The 22,609-nt window shown below is 37.6% G+C and overlaps 1 protein-coding gene across 1 annotated transcript in view; it reads right to left on the reverse strand.

Moving 5' to 3' along the window:
• LOC104530300 (prune homolog 2 with BCH domain) overlaps nt 1–22,609 on the reverse strand; it is a gene marked incomplete at its 5' end in the record, with an annotated part of 57,912 nt that overhangs the window by 10,497 nt on the left and 24,806 nt on the right. Inside the window, 4 exons of the mRNA XM_029086699.1 lie at nt 3,269–3,371; nt 8,629–8,805; nt 15,271–15,471; nt 16,352–16,431. Of these exons, the coding sequence (XP_028942532.1) occupies nt 3,269–3,371; nt 8,629–8,805; nt 15,271–15,471; nt 16,352–16,431 (561 nt within the window). The remainder of the gene's footprint in view (nt 1–3,268; nt 3,372–8,628; nt 8,806–15,270; nt 15,472–16,351; nt 16,432–22,609) is intronic.

Consider the following 22,609-nt stretch of genomic DNA (forward strand, 5'->3'; position numbering starts at 1 on the left):
AAGGGTCAGGAGAAGATTCTAGTCTGTAACTCTTGTGATTCTCATATGTCTGTTACGGAGTCTGTGGCTGCCAACTACAAACACTTTGAATCGCAAGGCTAATAAAACTTGTTCACCAACCTGACTTCTGGCAAGACAGAGCACTCCATGGCATCACTTCATTTTGTGAAAAAAACATTCCAAACACTCACTAAATTCCTCAGCTCAGCAATGATAATTCAGACAGAATAGTACTCCTGGGGCTAAACTCATCCTACCTATAAGAGCACAGTGCTCCTTCAAATGAAGGGGCAGCTTTAAATTCTTGTTCAGGACTATACATGCAGATGCTCTGCTCAGTTTCAGTGGTCCCTACCTCACTCGGGAGTTCTTCATCACAGGAATGTTCAAATTGTTGTCTCTACTATCCAGCTCCAAGGCATGTCTATGTAAAAACTACAGTAAAAAATCACCAGACACACCTTAAAAACCTGAAAGCCTGAGTGCACTCACTGCAAAAGGCAGTTCTATCCCTGAGCATAATGGCCCCTTTCACAGCTGTATGGGAATGACTCACCATCTCATCTGACCCTTAAATTCCTTAAGATGCAGTTTCTTCAAAAGAGTAGGCAGTCTAGTTCTCACCAATGACAGTGATGTTTTACCTGGGCATGAAGTAGGCAGCCATTAACTGACCAGTTCCATGCATTTGATAATTACCACCTAAATCACTACTCACATAAGGCTTTTCACTGCTCTCTTTCTCACTTTGCAGCTGCACATTGCTGGCTTCTGCCTGACATTTGTAAATACTCATGTCTAACAGTGAAATATCAAAGTAAGCGATTGTATGGACATTCTGATGCAAAAAGCTCAATTTAACTGAAACTACTGAATCTTTGATAGGTTATGAAATTAACCTTTCCCATAGGACAAAACATCTAGTGCTTTAAAGGTATTTAGGCACTGAAACATACAGAAAAGTGTGTATAAGTACTTCTGAAAAGACTACAAGCCTTTCAGTTATAGAAACAGAGAGAGTCTGTTTGCCTAGGTGCAAAGGGAATTGTGAATATTATCAATAATCAGTTTTAGTACAAACAATCATGAATACTTCTCATCAGGAATAAGAGAAGTATTATGACAAAAAGGAATCTCTGCTAGTTTTTTAGTCAGATCTCACTTATCTCATATACTTTCACTCAACAGCTCTTATTCAGTGTGGGTTGAATTAAACCATTTGCCGTTCTAGGGATCTTGAGCTCTCTTGCAAACCTTACGTAACTGGTAATTTCTTATTATTTGGTAATAATGGTGATTTCTCTATTACATTAAAAGATGGACAGAATTTTTCCTGTTGTCTAGAACAATCCTCTCACTCTGAAAGCAAGAAGTGCTGCCCTGGAATTTCAAAGTGTAGTTTTATAAATTGTGATTCTTTAAAAAAACTCTTGCTTTCTAGACAGTATCAGGCAGCCACAAACGAAACAGCAGAATTTTCTGTGTGGATCTGCAGAAGATGTTGTCTCAAGAGTTTTCGCTCAAACCTAACTCTTCAAAAACAGTTTTACAGCATTAGTCAAGGTAACAAGTTAAGAATAAGGTAACTGGAAATGTGAAGGTAATCCAGAAGGGAAAATAACTGCAAAACTCATGAACAATTGAGGACAGCTGTCAACCAGAAACTAGAGGTGCCTTATATACTGCCAGTGCACAATTATCTATCAGAAACATGCTGTATACAAATGAGAAGAGTTTAGTGATTTGCAGGTCTCTCCAGACCCCTATATAATTAAATAGTAAAGAATTCACACATATTTAAATTTATCAATTATAGGGTGTGTTGTAAACTGTTGCACTCCCTCTATTTCAATGCAATTAATAGGCCTACAACCGAAAGAAAGGGGTGATCTGACTTTCCCTGTTCTTGTTTGGCTAGAGAGAACCAAGAGTCTGTAAGCCTTAAAATAAGCTGATGGTTCACGGCCAACCTGAACTCTCTCTTATATTACTACCTCAGAAAAAAGACAGTGAGTTATAAAATTGATCTTGGCAATATCCTCAAATGATGTGGAAGTCTCTTAAGGCTTGAAAAGACTTTCTCTACAAAGTCTATTTAACACCAACTCTACCTATGAACAAGGGTCTTGGGTGAAGAACAACTATTTAATGTCAGTCACATTTAATGTCATAATGTTACTCTCAGCTTTGTTCCCTAGTTATCAAGTTAAAACCACTGTGGTGATTCCTCCCCTCTAAATCACTGGGCATTGTGTAAACCAGCTACTGTAGACGACACGGGGGTCTTTGAGGCTCTACCAGACAAATGCTAGTAGTTGGTCTGATCTGGCACTAAAGCATTCAGTCTTGTTTTTCACATGTAGACACAATGTTGAAGGCACTGGCTGTCATGAAGTGCATCTTCAAGGACTGGAGTTTTAAAGAGACTGGGTCTGTGCACTTGGTGCCTTACAAGCTGCAAATGCCAAAGGCCAGGCCTCTTCTGGCTTTAGAAATGACTTACTGTGTTTTAGAACCTAGCATAGAAAATACTGGAATAGTTGATTTTTTAACAGCTGTAAGAGGAAGTAGCTGGAGGCACTTCAGGGGAGTGCTGCCCTCACAACTTTTGGCTGCCAAGCCAAGTTGCTATTAGGAGTAATTTTACTGGGATAACTTTGGGTTTATGAGGTCAACTTTGTGTCCTGCCCAATGGCCCCTGCCACTTATAACTGAATCAGAAGCAGTTGGAGTCGGGAAAAATACTTAGAGTTGTTTGTGGCAGCAACTGTCATTTACCCTGTATTTTTAAAACAAGTGTCACAGAATGGTCTTGTGACTCCTAAACACAGACACAGCATATATGAAAAATATTATATACAGTGATACATCATGATAATATATAATAAACAATGAACAGTGAAAAACAGTCTGGTGGCCTAAGTCCCTGCTGATTGTTCTCAGCAAGGGCTGGAAATCATGAGCGAAACAGTGCCATGACTGCAGGCCCAAGAAGCTGAAGATACTTCATTCCTTGATATTCAGGGAGAGAGTACAGTCAGATTTGGTCCTCACAAACATGTCTTAATTTGGGAGGGTGAGTAGGTAAAGAATACCAAAATAATACTCCACTGAGCAGTTTATCTAAAACTGTTATTTTCCTTGTCATTCAGATCACTCCCCTTCTAATGACCAAAATTACCTCTTAATTAAATACAGGTTATCTCTCACTATATAATTATGAGTACTAACTCAAAAGGCTCTGTCACATTGCTCACATATCACTCACAGGAAAAGATTTTCCATGACATAGTTGTAATCAGTTCGACTGCTGTCTGGCAAGAAACATGCCGCAAACACAATGATAGCATTCAGACCATCACCATAGTATCCTGTGGAAAAAATGAAAAGGCATTTTTATCTTTCTCAAAGGCTCTTAATAAGATAAATTTTAAAAGAAATCTCTAAGTCCTGGAATAGAGTAACCATGTCTATTGCTGAAGAAGACCAAAAATCCACAATCATCAAGTGATAAGAAAGTAGGATAGTCAGTTATGTTGAATACCTGAAAAACACACTTAGCACAACTATAAGTAATTTTTTTTTTTTTTTTTTACAGAGACCGGCAAAAAAACCTTATTGAAGTCTGTAAGTAACACAGTCTTATCTGAAGCCCTGGTTCACTGCATCTCTACAGCAACTGTGTGCTGAATGTTCACCTTAGACTCAGGAGTAAGAGGCTAAAGAAAATATCCCACATTTATTATCCTGCACCTTTTGAATGTTGTTTTGCGAAGTCTCACAATCCCATCTCAGTTGGCTTGTGCAGCTCCAATGGCCTCAGGATATTACAACTACGACTGCACCTCACTATACCTTAAAAGCTCCTGGGGATCAGTTAAATCCTTTGCTGCAAGGTTTGTATAAAATATTTTTTTTACCTTGGACACTGCAGTTATCCAATACTGGTATTCTCTGGGCTGTGTTACTGCCTAACAGCTGTAAACCCTGAAAGCTGTAGCACCTGTTCTGGGGTCCAGGACAGTTACTTGTTACCCAATTTTTATTTTTTTTTTTTCATGAGGGATTAACGCTGGCTAATCTTCCCCACAATCCTTTGCAGCAGCTAAAGATTTCTGCATTATTTATAATAAAATGAAAATACTCCTGCATTTCAGTTTAAAGTTTTGTTTAAAAGACCCATGCAATCAGGAGGAGATTTACAAAGGCGCTGTAGAAATGGTTGTAGGTAGATAGCACTAATGCCGCACAGAGACAGAAGCTCGATATGCTTAGGGCATGACTTGAAAGCCTTTCAAAAGAGGCTAGAAGAAACTAAACACGCGGGAGAGATGACAATGTTTGTGAAGGAAACCCTGAATCTCCCTCAGAGACAGGAACACATTCTCAACAGAATTAAAGGATAATACCAGCACCTATTCAACACCTTTAAAAAGAGATTTTACAGTGCTTTTTGGCTACTAGAGAGCATTATCTAAGCCTAACTCAAATGCTCATAGAACTTCTTGCACTATAGCCAGCTGAGCAAAGCAAAATTCTCTATGGAAAGACAGAGATAACACACAACTCCTGTGACAACCAGGGAAGAGTAAGATACTAGTTTGTTTTCTGCTTTCTCACTCAACAGGAAAGCTGAGTCTCAGCTAGCTGAAATAAGGATAAGATGTTTATGTCAAGGAAGTAATTTCTTACATGGCTTTGTAGAGATCTTAAAAGAACCCAGAATCTCTGAAAAAATGGGTGCCTCAAGGAACTTGCTCATGAAGTCTTTCACACCAAGGAGAACCACAGCTGATAAATCTTAACACTATCCCAGTCTTAAGGACATGCACAGAGGCACTCTTCGTTCAGGGTTCTCAGCTGTTCCTTGAAGGAAAACTCCACTGCTTCCCTAGTTACAAAGGGGAGCAAAAGAAGGATAAGTCTCTGAGAGAAAAATGTGCAGAGGGGTTGAACTGGATGATCTTTGAAGGTCCTTTCCAACCCAATACATTCTTTGTTTCTATGATTCTATGTCAGAAGTAAGTCTACTGCCTCAAGCCATATTGTTTCAAACCAAGGCTTGGCAAAGCAAACTGCTGAAGGATTATGTTGGACTTTTGTCTTTCTGAATTTTATCTGGTAGATCTTATTAAATATAATGCATTGGATAAATTTATAATGCATATTGTTGATGGTAACATCAACATTGAGTTGAGAATGCTAGCTAGTCTAGAACTCATCCACTGAAAAATAATTTGGACACTGCAGAAAGCTTTCTGTCCTTAGCCTTAAGCGCATCCTTCCATGATCCTGGCATCTCTTGTCTTGCCAACACTGTACAGTAGCTTTTTTCCTGGCTCTCAGAGACCACAGGCCAGCTAATCTACAGCTGGCTTTCAGAGCTAGAGAGGCCAGTGTGCAATGGCAGCCCAGCACATATCCGCTGTCTTCTCCACTCCCACACTGCAGGGTTGCTCTCCATCCTGTTGGAGGACACAGACAGGCAGAAGAGCTCAGGATTAGACTTTGAGTTCAAGCCAAAGGGCAATGCGGATATAACCACTTTAAACCATGTGACATGGCATGGTGTGTCATAGCTCCAGCTTATGTTGGTTCCAGTAAACATGAACAGCGTATCTACAGATATAGATAGGAGTGACTGACTTTGATGTCCCAGTGAAGATGTCAAGGTCAAATTCAAAGGGTAGCACTGCACTCTCTAGCAAGGTTGTAGGCAGGGAGGGGGAAGAAACTCCAGTCCTATTTTCAGCACTATTACCTTTTAAGAGTTAGACATGAAGAAATGTAGCAGTCTTATCAAAAGAAACAAAGAGAAAAGAACTCCATCTCCCACTCATCACATAATACTGCTCTTTGTTATGTTTCTGTCTTCTCAAGGACAGTACTCATATCACACCCTAGCTCACACTTCAGCTAAATCACTATGGAATAAAGCAGTATTTTTCTCCCCCTCAGCTTTACAAATAGGGAGGGGATTTCCTTCCTTCCATAAATTTCCTTAAAAGACTTTCAGAACCATTTCTATCGTGCTGCCATAGAGCAATCTGCCCAGCTGGCTCAGGAGTTTGGCAGCAAGACCACATTGTGACAGATGTGTCCACTAAATTACACAGCACAGTCTGCAGTTCACATAAAGCAAAATGATGATGTGCAGATGCCACCTAACAGCACACAGAAAAAAAACCCACAGATAAATCTAAGCCACTTTTTCTTACACATGCTTGTAGACAAGAAATATTCACCCAAGGGAGACATGCTTTTTAATTCATTGCTAGAAGCCAGTAAAAGCCATTTACCCAAGTTCTCATTCAGACTATGCAAAGTGATAGAGTCTGAGAAATTTCTCCATCAACACATGTGTAAGGCAAACTCACACCTAGACTGCTAAGTCTACTCTCCCCTTTCCTATATTGTGGTTACCATCTAGATACTGCATTTGATGTTTCCTGTCATTTGGCAGAGAGGAACATTCAGTAGATCATTGCATCGTCAAGAGATGTTTGACCTGACTTCCAATTAACTAATTTTAGCCAGAATCTGTTCTTAGTCTTGAGGTTAAAGGAAATATTCCTGACCCTCTAAAGTATTCCAAAGATGCTAAAGTATTGCCAAAGGGAATACCATACAGAATAGGCCTAGCTGCCATACCGCAGAAACTGTTCAAGCTGTCCAAAGTTTTCTCATGACTCATGCATCAAAACTGTTTCATTTCCACATCTTCAGTCTGCCACTTCATAGACACAGAATTTAATCCAGTCCTTAATTCATTTCGATATGTCTAGATTTCAGGCAAAATGTCTAATTCAGCCAGTGGTGGGCTAAAAATTATTATTACATATCATATAGTTTCTTTTACAATGACTGAGTTAATGACCAGTACCCATTCAAAAATAAACATAATGTTCTTTATCTTAGATTTGAGTGATCTAACAAAACAAGATATCATATATGTAAAATTTGAATCCTGATTACTTCACACCAAGAACCAAGTGACCTAGACTCACATTGATAACAGCATATTATGACGAACTTCATAGCTGCCATCAGACATGTCTGCCACTGCAACTAGTCCTTGCTCAACAGTCAAGCAGTACTCAATTAAGAGCTATTTCTCCACTCACTAAAATGGACTGGTATTTACTTTTCATCAAAGCTGGTAAAAATGTATACATCAGCATCTAGTAGGAACTGTACGGGACAGTTTTCACTGTCCTAGACTAGGACAGTGTACCTTCATATACCTATCTAGACTAGTTTACAGGATACAAAAACCATATAAATAAACACCATTAGCAAGGCCTCAAAGTATTTTATGTTTGTTTCCTAAATTATGCCATCTGTGTCTGTTTGCTAAACCGTGTCTGAGGTGTCATCACATTCATAAATCTTTGATCGTGGTGTTATAGTGGGAAAATGCTTGGAGGTTGAAATGTCTTTATTAATTCCGACTGAACCTTCTGCACATTGGCCACTGTGAACATCTGTAAGCTACCATTTAGGTGCTTTTAAGGTAAATGTGCACATTTGAGGACCACATTCTGAGGACCACATCCTCAGGCAGTATAATTAAGCATAATTTATTTATGTCACTTTCACCAGATAAAGATTCCACACTGAAAATATACTGGAAAAAATAGTTTACCTTTAAATGATGTTACAGATCAGCAACATTGTGACAGAAGCATCCTCATATACACCCATAAATCTTACCTCTGAGATGCCGAGTTACCTGCCTCAGTTTCCACAGGAACAGAAAAACTCATCCTTACTTAATGCCCTACTTAACAGCTGGCAAACAGCAACCCCGAAATATATAGAATACAAAGATAACTAAACCTGAGACACCAAAGAAAAAGCACTTGAAAAGCTTTGTTTCATTTTTCCCCTTCAATATATATAGTAATATTTATCCATTTGAATTATTTTATACAGAAGTGTGTTAGTAACACCAGAACTACAAATTCTCTGAGGGGGTCATGGAGCAGGTGAGCAAAGGATATGCCAAGCACATCAGGTCATTTTCCTACTTTAAATGCTTTCTTTGATATGCTATTTGATGATCATTAACAAATCACGTGACAAAAACATAAAACAGTTGCTGGTGAAATGCTATCTGCTGACAACTATAAATGGCAGTAAAATAATATATGGAGCTTAGCCAGACAAAAGTAAGCCTCAGGGAAAACTGTATTTTTGCTACTCTACTTGTCGAGATCTGTGCACCCACATACATTATTCAATAAACCACAGAGCCCTTCACACCCTCATGCAAAAGTTTTTGACAAAATCCACAGAGTCAAGTTTTCAGGTTTGGTTTTGGTTTTTTTTTCTGTAGGACTGAAGTTTTTTTCTTTACTCTAAGACAGCTTTTGTCTACAATGATCAAACTGTTATAGACACATGTATGTCAGTTTATTTGTTGCTTCTGAAATCGCTTTGTAATTAAAATATTCACTAGTCATTGACACACTGAATTGAAAGCCAGGTTGATTTCAGCCATGGCTGAAAAATAAATTCTCCCTCCCCTTGCCAGTATGACAACTGAACTAAAATAGAAATAAATAATGCTCAATAAAGCATGATTTTTTAACGTCAATCTAAAAAATGCATTCAGGATTTTCCTACCTCCATGTGAAATGACCTTTTTGTAAGGTTCAATGACTTTCATATCAATTCTTTGTTCTTGTTCTCCAATAACCACTGTTCTCCATAGCCTGTTGTCTTCTCTCTCCTCTTCAGCAGTGTATTCTGGAATTGATTCAGACTCCTCCTGGGAAGTATCCTTAGTAGCAGTCTGCTCTTCTGGAAAAAAATAAAAAAATAAATAAATAAATAAATAAAATTGTATGTATTGTATCTTCCTGTAAAAGGTCTAAATATTTTCTCTGTTACATGCTCTTGAAACGGATGACTGAAATCAAGTGGATTTTTTACAGCACTATCCTGGATCTACACTGGTATAAATAAGAGTAGAATTTGATCATCTTACAGTCAGTAAATGAGAAGTTTCAATTTTTTTTTAAAGTTTCATTGTCATGAACATAGAAAGAACAGCAGCAATTATCACTATGCAGAATATCACCAAAGGATTTTTGCATCCAGTTAGCAAAACTGATCAGCTGCTCACTAGAGGTACTGCACTGTAGGTTTTTAAAAATCTTTGTGTTGCAGGTATGAGACCTTCACTAAAAAGTGAAATAGGGAACTAGAAGTGAACACAGCAATGCTTCTTGTCTAGAGAGGAACTACCACAGAGCTACAGCTTCTCAACTTTTTCCCAGCTTGTCTCCAATCTCTTCACATCTGGCACTTGCAAATATGAAGAATGCCCATCTTCCTTTTCTTCAGTCATGAGATAACGCTGACTCCTCATATACCTTAAGCACAATATTAACTTCCCTCAGGGCCTTTTGGTTGAGGTTAAATACCAGTTCCCAGCAGTGAAGTACAGAGCAGCCAGGTAATCTGGCCTGTTCATATCAGCACCTGAGAAAGAACAAGTACCTGTAGCTCACAGACTCAATGATCACAAATAAACTGCATGTCTGACAAGAGACTATGAAGCCTCATAGCACATCCTCTCTGCTGGATACTCTTAGTTTCAGAAAAGCTGTGAAGTAATTAACAAAATCTACATTTTCATTGCACATTGATGAGATGGCTCTTAACAACAAATTTAACTGCATTCCAGTTTTTCAAACTTAATGGCTGGTTACAGAGAAAGTGACATGAAAAGTGATTCTGTCCACAGCTGGAATTATTTCATTTTCTTTTTCAGTTGTTACAACATACTGGTTTTTCTGTGGGGAAAAGAATCCCTCTTTTGTACAATTATTCTTGATGAAGCACCTTCACCTTGTGTCTGTTAACTTATTATATTATTAACTTATCTTTATAGTAAAGGTTTTATATATTTTATGCATGACATATATTTGAAGTAAACAATTAAAATAAACTGTTCTTTTAAAAGTATTATTCTGGCTTGGCAGTCATAAGTAAAAGCAGAATCTGATCACATAAGTTAGTAAGTGAGGTAACAGTAAATAAAGATACAGTGAGATACATAATGACATACGTGTGTGCATAAAAAGAGCATCAGATAACTTACTTGAAAATAGCAAAGAGATCTATGAGAGTTAAGAATAAACTAAAAGGTTACTTTAATTGACAAGAAGAAGTAAAGAACACGTTTCATAGAAGTCCTCAAACCTTTCTATGTATTGGGTTATCTTGCCTCTGATTAATGCTGCTTCTTGAACCACTCACACAAATGGAAGTATATGATCCCTAAAATACACCAGTTTATCATAAGAATTAAATTAATTATCTTATGAAATCAGGAATAAGATAGTACACTCTGTATATACCACATATATCTACACATATAGAACTCATGGACACATGCATATACATGTACTGACTATTAATTTGTAAAACAGTTTTCTGCATTAAAACCTATCAATAATTCCACTAAATTTGTTAGGAATATCAAGTTCTTCAAAACACACCAAAAAAAAGCTTTGATTTTTTTTTTAATTACATATATTCAGTTGAGCACACATTTGCTGTTACTGTAGGACTAATGAAGTCTGAATTTCTATTTCCTTGTACTTTCTGTACTTTCCCCTGTACTCAGCCTTGGCGAGGCTGCACCTGGAATACTGTGTCCAGTTTTGGGCCCATCACTACAAGATGCACATAGAGACACTGCAGTGTGTCCAGAGAAGGGCAATGAGGCTGGTGAAGGGGCTGGAGAACAAGTCTTATAAGGAGCAGCTGAGGGAACTGGGGTTGTTTAATTTGGAGAAGAGGAGGCTGAGGGGAGACCTTTTGTAGGGAGGCAGGTGTGTGTCTTTTCTCCCAGGTAACTAGAGATAGAACAAGAAGCAATGGCCTTAAGTTGTGCCAAGGGAGGTACAGATTGGATGTCAGGAAGTACTTCTTCACTGAAAGGGTTACCAGGCACTGGAACAGACTGCCTAGTGGTTGAGTTTAAAAGACAGGCTAGATGGGGTGCTCACAGATATGGTTTAGTAGTGGATAGGTATGGCTGGACTGGATGATCTCAGAGGTCTTTTCCAACTAGGAGATTCTATGATTCTGTGATTCTAATACAATGTGTTATTGGGGAATAATACTGATGGAAGGTCCCCCTCTCTGAGGTAGATTTGCCCATGTGCAACAAAAGCTGAGCCCACCACCAATTATTTTCTTTATCTAATTCCTGCCTGCTGGAAACTTGCAAGAAAGCAGTAATGTTTCACCTCCTACCTTGCTGTCTAACCAGCCAATGAGTTCAAAACATATGCAAGCAGAATTGTATTAATGGTGGAAACAGGGACGGAAGATCAGGAAATACATACATGTGCATATATAATATGACCACATAAGCCAGTTCTCCTTAGGAACTGCAAATAAAGGGAGTCTGAGGACATCTAAGGCTGGGAAGAAGAACAGACTGCAAAAGGTGATTTTTTTCAAGTATACTATTTCGAATTGGTTTAACAGTTGCTAGTCAGTAGATTACATATTGTGCAACTTAAGTATATAGTCATGCTTTCTCGGCATACAATGCTCACAATGTTTAATAATGTACTTAGCATTCAGTTTTGAAATATCACATATTCTGTGACATTGTGAAGAAGCTCACAAAATGCAAAACCCTGCTCCTTCTGAACTTAGATGTCTTAATGCAATTTTGTATGATGTTAATCTTGTAAAGGTACCATGGGAAACAATATGAAAACTATATGCATGCAGTCAAGCTATGCAAACTTTGACAGGTCATCACAGACTGATTCATTCCTTTAAGGATACAGGGGAATGGGATGCTATTATCCAGCTCAGGTGATTTCAGAATAGATAGATGGGATTATCAGAACAGCCTAGGAAAACTCTCTAGTCAGCTGGCTCCTCAGATGGTGGAAAGAGCATGGCTGAGGGAGAGAACTGAGGCTGGCAGAACAGCTTTAGTGAAAAAAGGCTGGGCTACGTAACTGTCAGACTAATGCTGAAATTGTATTTGGAGTTTGATATTTTCTTTTTTATTGGTGAAACTGCAAACGATGAAAAATGATGAAAAGAGATCCTGATAAAACTTAAAATGCTAAAAGTGGCCAAATGAATTATTTTTCACAGAAATGGTACTGTATTGCCTTCTCCTGAAGAAGTGGCTATGCTTTACTGCCTGGTGTGTTGATTTTGCAGAGAAAGATGCATGAGCATGAAATTCAGAAAGGAAATAAACATCTGCAGACAAAATAACAAAAACTCTTTTACATTCCAGATAATATCGATATGGGGAGAGGTCTTCACCTCCATGCACATTTGGTTTTCAGAAATGTAATTTTTATGTCATGTAATGTAATAATCATTAAAATTCCTTTCAGAAACAATAGCAGGTTCTGAAAGACAATGTTTAAATGCAAGGTACTGGTGACCAAAAAAAACCCTATGAAACTGATGGTGGACCAATCTCTAATTAAGTCAGGGGCTACTTTAAGACGCTTACTTTAGTATTCCTGCTCTCATCCACTTTCTTGCACATTGCAGTTGTGATGATGATTCTTCATCATTCTTCTAAAGAAATGAGTTTCAATATTTCTTGTATTACAGAGCCATCAGTTTTCCAGTTATCAGCTGTACCCTTGAATCATGACAACAGTCTTGCTTTTCTCAGTTGGCTTTTACAATTCAAATGGACCCTCATCAGTTTGAGCGTTTTGAGACAAAAGTCACTGTTCTCTACAGTCTCAACAGCTATGTTTTCTCAGTAGTTACCTCCCTGGGTTTGGCACAACAGTCTAGAAACACTGATCTGTGGGAGATTATGAGTGCTGGTAACAGCAGAGCGTGTACTGGTTAACAGTAGAGTGACAGAAGAACAAAGGTAACAAAGGCTATTTACCATGCAAATAAACCATTCTGCACTAGTTCTTATGACTATACTCTCAGCTATTGGATTAATGTAATACGTAGCCTACTTATTTCATTGCCAGCTTATTTTGATAAAATGTGATTTTTCCTTTTCTACCCTGAGTTCCTGGGACATCTAAGTAGAGGACATTTTGCCGATTAAGTATGTCTAAAATTAAACTACACAACTGTAAAAATGTCACCAAAAACAAGCACCTTGAGCTCTTCTTCACTTAGCAGTTTGGGGAAACAAGTCCAACCTTAGCAATTGAATAAATCATCACATTTAGAAAGCAAGAAAAAAAGCTGAGGGTAAATGCTTGCCATAAATATGACTGCCACCAAAATCACTGAAGTTGAATCTATTTACTCGAGGGTTTAAAGTTAAAATCTCTTCCACTGCAGACGGACATTTTTACTCTCCCACAGTGGTCACAACATTCTGAAACTGCAAGCACAAGCTGCCCTAAGTGTGAGCCTGTGTGTGCATGTGTCTGTCTGCTAGTTTTAACCTTTGGTACAAAATATTCTAACCATCAAGCAAGTCATCGCTATGCTCCACATCTACCCATAAGGAAATCGACCTTCTAATGAGAAGTGACATTAGAGACGCTCATGCATGATTGAGTACACAGTAACGCCTCTTTAGCAATAGCACTTAAACTGATGCAACTGTTCTTGTATGCTCAAAAGAGCATACAATTTTTAAATTATAGTGACCTCACTAGCAACGGAGAATTTAAATGCAAGGAAAAATTAAGTTTGAATGGATTCATTTTTAAAGTTTCTTTCTGTTGTAGATTGTGAAATGGCCACACTCATTTTCCCCTCAAATAGCTTATGATTTTTATGTATCTACATTAGTGAATACAGTTCTTACGCAGTTCTTAAGCTATTAAGAAGTAATGAGCGTTAACATCCCATTTTGTACATCATGAAGGTAAGCAAAGTGAGTAAAACAGTGCGAAACAATTTTACACCACATGACAGAAAATCATTAATATTCAAAGGAAGAGTGAAGTATCCATTGCACACTGCAATGTGTATCTATGCTGTACGACTAGCCCTGCTGAGAAAACATATTTAAATTGGTTGGTCGAGGAATTCTGTTGTTCCATCACCTGAGCTAGCTTTATCATGCCATGCTGTGGTGGTTTTAACTCAGCTGGCAGCCAAACACCATACAGCTGCTCACTCCCCCTCCCCCCACCAGGGAACAGGGGAGAAAACTGTATGGGTAAAGGTAAGGAGACTCATAGGTTCATATAAGAACAATACAATAATTAAAATAAATTAAAAAATAAAATAATAATACTGATAATAATTATAATAGCAGTACTAATGGAATATACAAATGAGTGATGCACAATGCAATTGCTCACCACTCACTGACCAACGACCAGGCCATGCCCCAGTTAGTGATTCCAGAGCAAAGACAAACCTGAAACCACAACCCTGGAAGAGAGAGAGAACCTGAGAGCAAGCTTTCTGGCCAACTCTCATTTCTATACTGAACATGACATTATATGATATCGAATATCCCACTGGCATACCCAAATGCCAGCTCGGGTCTGCTAATTTTATTATGCCCCTCCAGTTTCTTCTGCACCTGCAGACTAGCAAAACATGGGAAGTTGGAAAATCCTTTATTTTCTTAGCAACAACTAAAACCATCAGTATATTATCAACCTTCTTCTCATACCAAATCCCATACTGAAACCAAAACACAGTGCTATTATAACTACTAAGAAGAAAATTAGTTTTATGCCAGCTCAGATCAGAACACATGCACACACCTTCCACGTCACAGCTTTCCAACCATACATGGGAATAAAAAAGGACCTCTCCCACTAAAAAAAGACCTGTGCCACTATGCTGTGTCTACTTCATTTATACGTTGTAAACTCTTTGGTGCAGCTTGTGTCAGTCAACATATTTTACACAAGTTTATATCCCTAAACTGTTGTAATTGTAATCTACAGCTGGCCAGAACTGCACGAAGGTGCAGTTACTATAGTGTTGTCTACAACAGACAACAACTGCTTTCTTCTTCCTGAACAACTCTTTTCAGGGAAGTCCAATGGCACTGGACAAGATAAGACTTTGAAGTTGATTCTCTCTAGGTAGTTCTTATTTTATTTGATCAGCTGTACTATTTCTTTCTGCACTGTGTATTACCTTAAATAGGGGAAAAAAGGTTAAAAAAAAGCAGACAGTAAAAACATCTGGACATCTAGCATTAAATCTCAAATGCTTTAACCATATTCATAGCCTGACAGACACAAGATTGATCATGTAAGCAGTAAAGAAAGAAACAGAGACCAGCTCTACATTTACAATCTAGAACATTACCTTGTCCAGTGTATTCAAAAGAGTCTGCTTCATCAGGAGTGTCAAGGTCATCTACATTAATGTCAATTTCATCTGGAGTATCCAAATTATCATCAGAAAGTACAGACCCTTCACTCTGGTCCAAAGAGAGATTGATATTTGGAGCAGTGAGCTTTATCCTTCTGGGATGGGAACCATTAAGATCAAGAGAATTGGGAGGTTCTGAAAAAAGAGGAAGAAAAAAAGAACTTTACCTCCTCTCCATACAATTAATCTCCCAAATACTTAAGAATCACCTTCAAACACACTAGGAAAGATCAATTTTAACAACACCAAGCCATTTAAAACTATCTAACAGAAAACACAAATTGCAACATTAATGTTTACAGAAATAAAACAAGCATCCACAGTAATGGCAAAATCCAGATTAACTTTTTTTGTAATCATCAGTTGAAAATCAAGCCTTGGACATGCTCTGAACCACAATGCTTAAAATTTTAAAGAGCAATATACAAATCACTTGAGTTATGAACTGAGACATTGCTGAATCGTGGAGAAATTCAGGAGTGAAAATGCCCTGTAAATATTTGTTTTCTTATGCATTTACTGCTATTCAAATGGTGTTGATTTGCAAGTAGCTATGTCTTTAGTTTTAACTATATAATATCTTAATCAATACAGTAACAAATAATAGTTCTGACTTTCTTAAGCTGTCTTAAATAAATGTAGTCTTCAACAAGGCAAAAGCTAGGTATGGGTTTGCCCCTTACCACTGCATTGTGTGGCACATTTCAAACCATTTGAAGCATTCTAATGCTAGCTTAGTTCACTTAGACAGTAGTCAAATAAAAGATATAATAGAGACTACTTAAACTTCACAAGGACTAAACAAGTGATGACAACAATGCACAAGAGAAAATCGCACAGTACAATTATCATTTCTCAAGTGAAGAAGAAAATTAACTAAATAAAGTGAACTTAACACTTTTTCTTTTTAACACTGAACTGATTTTTTACCAGCACAGAAACATCCTTCTCTCTATATAATTAAATGCCAAGGGAATAAGATATAATTAAGAAAATGAGTAAGAGCTGCCCTCACCAGGTCTCATCTCTGTAGAACTGGGGGTTAATACACCCTCAGCAAAGGGGATGTCCATTCCCACATCTTCTTGTACCAACCTGGAGGTAAAATAGAAAGCAAAATCTTAAAGAGATGCATAGGTTGACCCTACTATCAGTACAGTTCATGGGATCTCACAGAGAACTGAAATTTTCCTCAGCATAGCTAGTTCAAAAGTCTGATCACAATTGATGTGAGAAGCTGTTTTAATTCCACTGTGCAGTTCTCACTGCTTATTTATGCACACCTCTGTGGAGCCTTTGGAGACTACACATCACACATAGCTGCTTTTACTTGGATCACGACATAGCACTGAATAATAACAAGCTGGCAAACAGCAACGATTCTCATTTCATAAAAACAAAGTTGGTCTTTTGTCATCTGTCAAACCAGACACATCTTTGCAGGAAGCTTCAGCTACTTTTTGCAAACTGCATGCCACAGTTAAGAGTTCCATAACTGTATTTTCATTGCTGTACGTACAGTTACTGTACAGCAAAAATAAGATCATGACTGCATTTTTTCATTCTTTCAATATCATTCATACTTCAGAGCAACTCTGACCCAAATCAGTCATTTTGTAATACTGAAACAGTTGATGTGCATTGAAAGAGTACAGGAAGCACAAAAGTGAGAACCAAAATTACATTACACATTTTCATATACTAAAATGTTGCATAATATCCTACCTAGACTCCATTTTTAGGAAGATACTAAGAAACTGCATTTAACATACTTACACAAGACAAGTAAAAGGCCTTAAGTGGTGAAAAGAATAACACAAGTGTTTGAGTATTTAAAGCAATTTGACTCAAACTGTTTTCGTGTCTATTTTCTATTGTAGTATTTTACAAAATGCTTGCTGGGAGGATGGTTCAATTGCAGATAGGAAACAACATTTTACATTTTCAGGACACTCTTGACTATATTTACACTAAAATTATATGACTCAAAAAAAAGCTTAATTTATTTTATCAGAATAATTATAGCATTTTTTCCATATTCTTGTTCCAATTTTTTTTTAAAAATAATTTATTTTTGTCACAAATGCTGAAGAACAGGCAGTTTTTACAGTTTGATTTAGAGGGCCGTGAAGAGAGCAAAGAAGGTAATTTTCCCTGCCACAGCATCAGACCATAGCTCTGTCCTGAATTATTCAGCTGAGCGGCTCTCTAAACAGGTTTGGCTTGTTGCTCCTGCAGGTGCTTCCTACCCTTGTTCTCCCCATGAGGACTACCCTCATTATTTTACTGTGTGCGGACAAGATTCTTCTGGTCACCAGAGTGTAAGCAAAGTTTCTGTGATTTTTTGTTAATCTCACATGGATTATACACAAATGTGTACAGGTAGGCTCACCTATAAGTGAGCCAAAGGCTTCACTGTGCTTAAATTGCAAAGAATATTTACCTCAAGCCCCATACCACCAAATTCCCAATACAGACAGGCAAACTAGTGAGCTCACACTTCTCATGTGAGGCCACAGTGAATACAGACAATCTAAAGCTAGAGTCAAACATGTTTGTGCTGCTCAACTCATGACCAGGCCTTGTTTCTCAATAAAAACAGACACATATCAATTTTGTTAATTTTACTAGGCCTACCCCCACATACTGCAGAGTACATCTTTCCCAAATACAGAGATTAACTGCTTAATGATTTCTACAAAACATATCAGTTCTAGAGTGCATTTAATTACTGTCAAATGTTCTTTCTCTTTGGATACACAATAAAACAGTAAAGAAATTGGATCAAAGTATCCTGTTGATGAATAAAATGAGTGTCACAAATTGTCTGTAATGTACAATTTTCTCTTTTCTGCTCTGTAGCATCATCTGTGTTCAGAAGTCATACAGAAAACTGATATACACAATACCACCACAATTTACTTAGAAAATGTAAATAAATCATTAGAGTCTTTGCCTTTTTTTGGTGTGTGTTCAATTCATAGTAAAATACTTGTACTGAAGTCTAATTTATTCATCTGAACTTAGCAGAGACAAATCTGAATTCTAATGAAATGCTGTAAGGAACCGTCAGATATGGTAAAAAACCACAGTGGTAGAAATAGTGTGGGAAGAAGACAAATACTTCTAATCCAATTTAAATTCAGAATAAGATTTCATTTGAGGCTTTATTAACCTTTCCAAATATAAAACCATGAAAAGTTCTTATGCATTAAAAAATGCATATGTACCTGGAGCTGGCATTGATGCTTCCTCTAGAATCTCTTACACTTTCACAACATAAACTTCAAATGTTTTTCTGCTTTCAGTGGGGCCACTGCAGCTGAATTAAACCAGAATTTATATTACAGTTGTGTTTGTAAAAATGGTACATTTCTAGGAGATTGAAAGATAAATGTGTTTCATATACTTTTGTTCAATTTTTTTGCTGAAATGCAGCTACTGCTGCAGGCAATATACTTAAAAAATACCCCTCACTTAGGGATTACAAGTAAACAGCATCAGAATTTGTCCGAGAATCTCTAGCTTTATTTTGATGGCACAGTGGTTTTAATGTCAATAATCCATACCATTCATACTGGGATATTTGATTTGGGAAGCAAGAGTCTGTGGTTCTGAAAGATCTGGGACAAGGTATGCAGTTAAAAATCAGCTCAAGCCCAGTTATCAAAAATTATTGCTGACACAGGTTATCCATTGTCTTTCAATCACATAAAAGATGGTATCACTTTTCAGAAATTTTTAGCTGAGATTTTTTTTTTTTTTTTTTAACTTTGTCAGGTTCCCATTTACAGTTAAATAATCAGTCAACAAGCTTTTTGGAGAAGATAAGATATGTCTGACTCTGGAGTTAAGTCATATTTTTGCAGATCTCTTGTACTTTACCAGAACAGATTAAAGATTCCTTGCCAGACATGCATATCTATGTTCAGTGAAAGTTCGTATTTTTTAAAAGCCATAGCTAATATTTGTGTTCAGTCATAAATTAATAGGCAATACAGGCATCTTTCAAATCTGGTGCATTTAGAAAGCCAGTCACAGAGCATGGCTTCTGTGACATTGTACTTCTACATATGGCTCCAGACTCTCCATCAGTGCGAGCATGAGCAAGATGTGAATGAAGTTTGTTTTCTACAGACATAGCTCCCCATTTTCTGATGGATTTTGAGAGCATGCTATGATAAGCACCTCAGCACCTTGTAGAGTAATTTCCAGCTGTGCACAAGCTCTCAGTAGATCTCAGCAAGAACCCTAGTAATGGAAGATGGACTTTAGAAACTTCAATTAAGCAACTACCTCTTCTTCCTTTCCCAAAGACTACTCCACATACTTCCAAAATTCTGGCTTACAAAACTCCTTGCCTTCCAGACAGGCGTAACTAATGCTATGGATGATGTGGCCAAAAGTATTGGAGAAAGAAAACACTTTTTTTTTTTTTTCCTTTTAATGAATGTTCCTCGTTGAAGAATTAAATTAAGTTACTTTAGAAAGCTCCATTCCAATCAGGTATGATTTACTGGATTGATAAAAAAAGGGATCTTTCACTCGGAACAGAGGTCAAAGTCAAATAGGCTTCTTGTGTCATAAATGACTTCTTTTATGTGGTACACAGATCAGTCATTTAAGGCTCAGCTGCAGTAGGAATCAAATTACTGCATATTTGCTTTGGTAAGTCAGGTCTACATACTTGTTCAGAAGTAGCTAAAACCCTGCTGTTTCTCAAAGGTGGATCAGAAACAGATAACAAATTCTTAAGAAAGGAGGAGAGGGGCTGGAGGCTGAAATCCTTTCCTTGTTTCTTCTTGGTCAAGACATTCTTACAGCTCAATGAATTAATAATCTTTAAATAATTCTTAGTGCCCTCTCAAATCAGTATTTCTCAGAATAAAAGTTATCCTTCCTGACTTTTCTAGGTACAGCAACATTCTGCTATTTTGGAAAGAGCAGCTCTGAATATTCAGAGCAATATGTCATAATCCCTGTGGGCTGTGCTGCCTCACCCTTGTGTCACATGTGATACATCACCAGCCTCCCAAGCTGCTCTGCAGCTATTACATATAAATAAGTTAATTTATTTAGTCTAAAATAAATAATCTCTCCAATGCTTTGCTCTGTATGAACACCTACAACCTGCAAAAGAGAGCAACATTAATCCAACAGTGACCATCACCTTTCTAAAGTGAATCCGTCCACTCTAACTCACAACTTGCTCACCAGCCAGAGCTTAAATTTTATGTATTTTCTAGTATACAAGTGGAAGGGTGAAGTGGAGCCCACAACTGCCAAACATTCTTCCTAGATAAGCAAATCATGTTTCTTCTGTGATGTTCCTCTGTACACAGAAAGACCTTTATACTTAAATTTTCACAAGATGTTGAGGGTTTTTATGAAGTTTCAAAGCATGATTAGTAAAAGGAATTACATTGATGAAAGCTCTTCAGCTCATATTAATACATACTTGCTTTGGAAACTAAATGGGAGGAGGGGAGATGAACTACAATGAAAAGGTTATTCAGAGTCCAGACATTTGGATTTTTTCATATTCTCAGATTCCACACAGGTACACCCTGGTCTTGGATGAAGTAACGCCCTGCTTATAGCCCACTGTCTCACTGGTTAGCAGTGAAAAACTGAGGTTTTTTGAGGAAGAATGCATGAACTGTTAAATGTTAGGTACAAAAACAAGGTCAGGGAACTTACGTTCCTCCTTGAGTTGCTTTTGCAGAACACAAGCAGCACAAAGCACTTTTCCTTTGAACCCCTCCCGTCCCCACCCTGTAACACCGCCCTTATGCAAGCGCAGAGATCAGGAAAGGAGAAACAAGAACTTGAGGGACTGGACACGACAGCACGGTATTTTCCTTGGGAGGTATGTAAAAGCCCTGGGCATTTATCCAGTAACGCCTGTCCACTGACTCTCAGCACAGCTCCATCTGAAAGCACCCTTATGATTAAGCAGGGTTAAGAGTTTTGCCAGGCCAAGGCCAGAGTACACAGTACCTTGTGCAAGCCCATCCCTGGCCTTCCCGCTGCCAGAGGAAACCGACCGATGGCTCTAACAGCGTTTTGATTCATCCCCCTGGAGGATGTCTAACCTCTTTTGGACAAAATTAGAATGCTTTTCTTCCATACTCTGAAGCAACAAAAAGCCCCTGAAGTGGAGCCTAAAGCAAATTTTTAAAAACTCCACAAAACAGAATTTACACCAAGGAAGAGTTGAAACAAAGTATTTTCTTAATTACTATATTCCTCTTCAGTTCACAATTCTGTGCTACAGAAATTTATATAAATTTTAAAGCCAAAAGATCTCACCAGATAGCTGACTTACAATGGGTGTTTTGCTTTCATCCATCTCTGTAGCTACTCCAACATTCACTTTACCTCATATAAAAGATTAGGAAAATCCATTCTGTTATGACGATTAAACACTTGACACATTATTCAATTTTTAGAACAGAAACTGCTCTGCTGTTTTGCATTGATATTGAAATAAATGCCTTTTCTTTTTCTTTTGTATGTTATATATGTGTGTTCCAAGCTTGTGCTTTGTAATTGCTGTTCTGTTTCTGCTCAGAAAAAGCCAGAGATTAAAAGTCTGCAGACCCTTGCTGGAATAGTGTGTTTTAAAACAACAGCAAGCATCTACTTTCTGAAATCATTACTCTTTTTTGGAGTGCTCAGAAAAGACAGAATATAGTCATTTTATCCTTTGTTTTAAATAGAGGATGGTTCTTCTGGTTCTAGATACAACTCCATAAACTATGTTAAAACTGAGATATGTTATTTCAGAGACTTTTAATGCTAACGGACTTATAACAAATCCAAATTTAATGTGTGTGTGTTTACATTTTGATGCTTATCATCCATGTAAGATGGGTAGAAATGTTCTACAACCAAAGTCAGAGAACTGTTGGACATACGTCAATAACAACCGTGTCTATAGCCAAAAGGAGATGCTATAGGAAATAAAGCGTTAGTATATAAAGTTGAAAAATAAAACCTGACAAAATATGAGCTCTAGTCTGAAGTGAGTTTGATGAAAACACATAGAAAGAAACAGAAAGAAGCCACGAACATTAGTTCCAAAAAAAATCCAACTGGATTGCGCGTCAAGAAAAGAAACGCATTAACAAAAGCACCCACTAAAAACAATCCCCAAAATTAGTTCCTAAAACTAGTCCTTTGCTACAAAACTTCTAGAAAATAAACAAAAACTTCTACAGTTGCCTGTTCAGAGACAAAGGAGACTGAAGTGTGAATTTTTTAGGTTCAG

This window comes from Antrostomus carolinensis, unplaced genomic scaffold, assembly GCF_000700745.2.
Source record: "Antrostomus carolinensis isolate BGI_N321 unplaced genomic scaffold, ASM70074v2 scaffold10399, whole genome shotgun sequence".
NCBI classification, from domain to species: domain Eukaryota; kingdom Metazoa; phylum Chordata; class Aves; order Caprimulgiformes; family Caprimulgidae; genus Antrostomus; species Antrostomus carolinensis.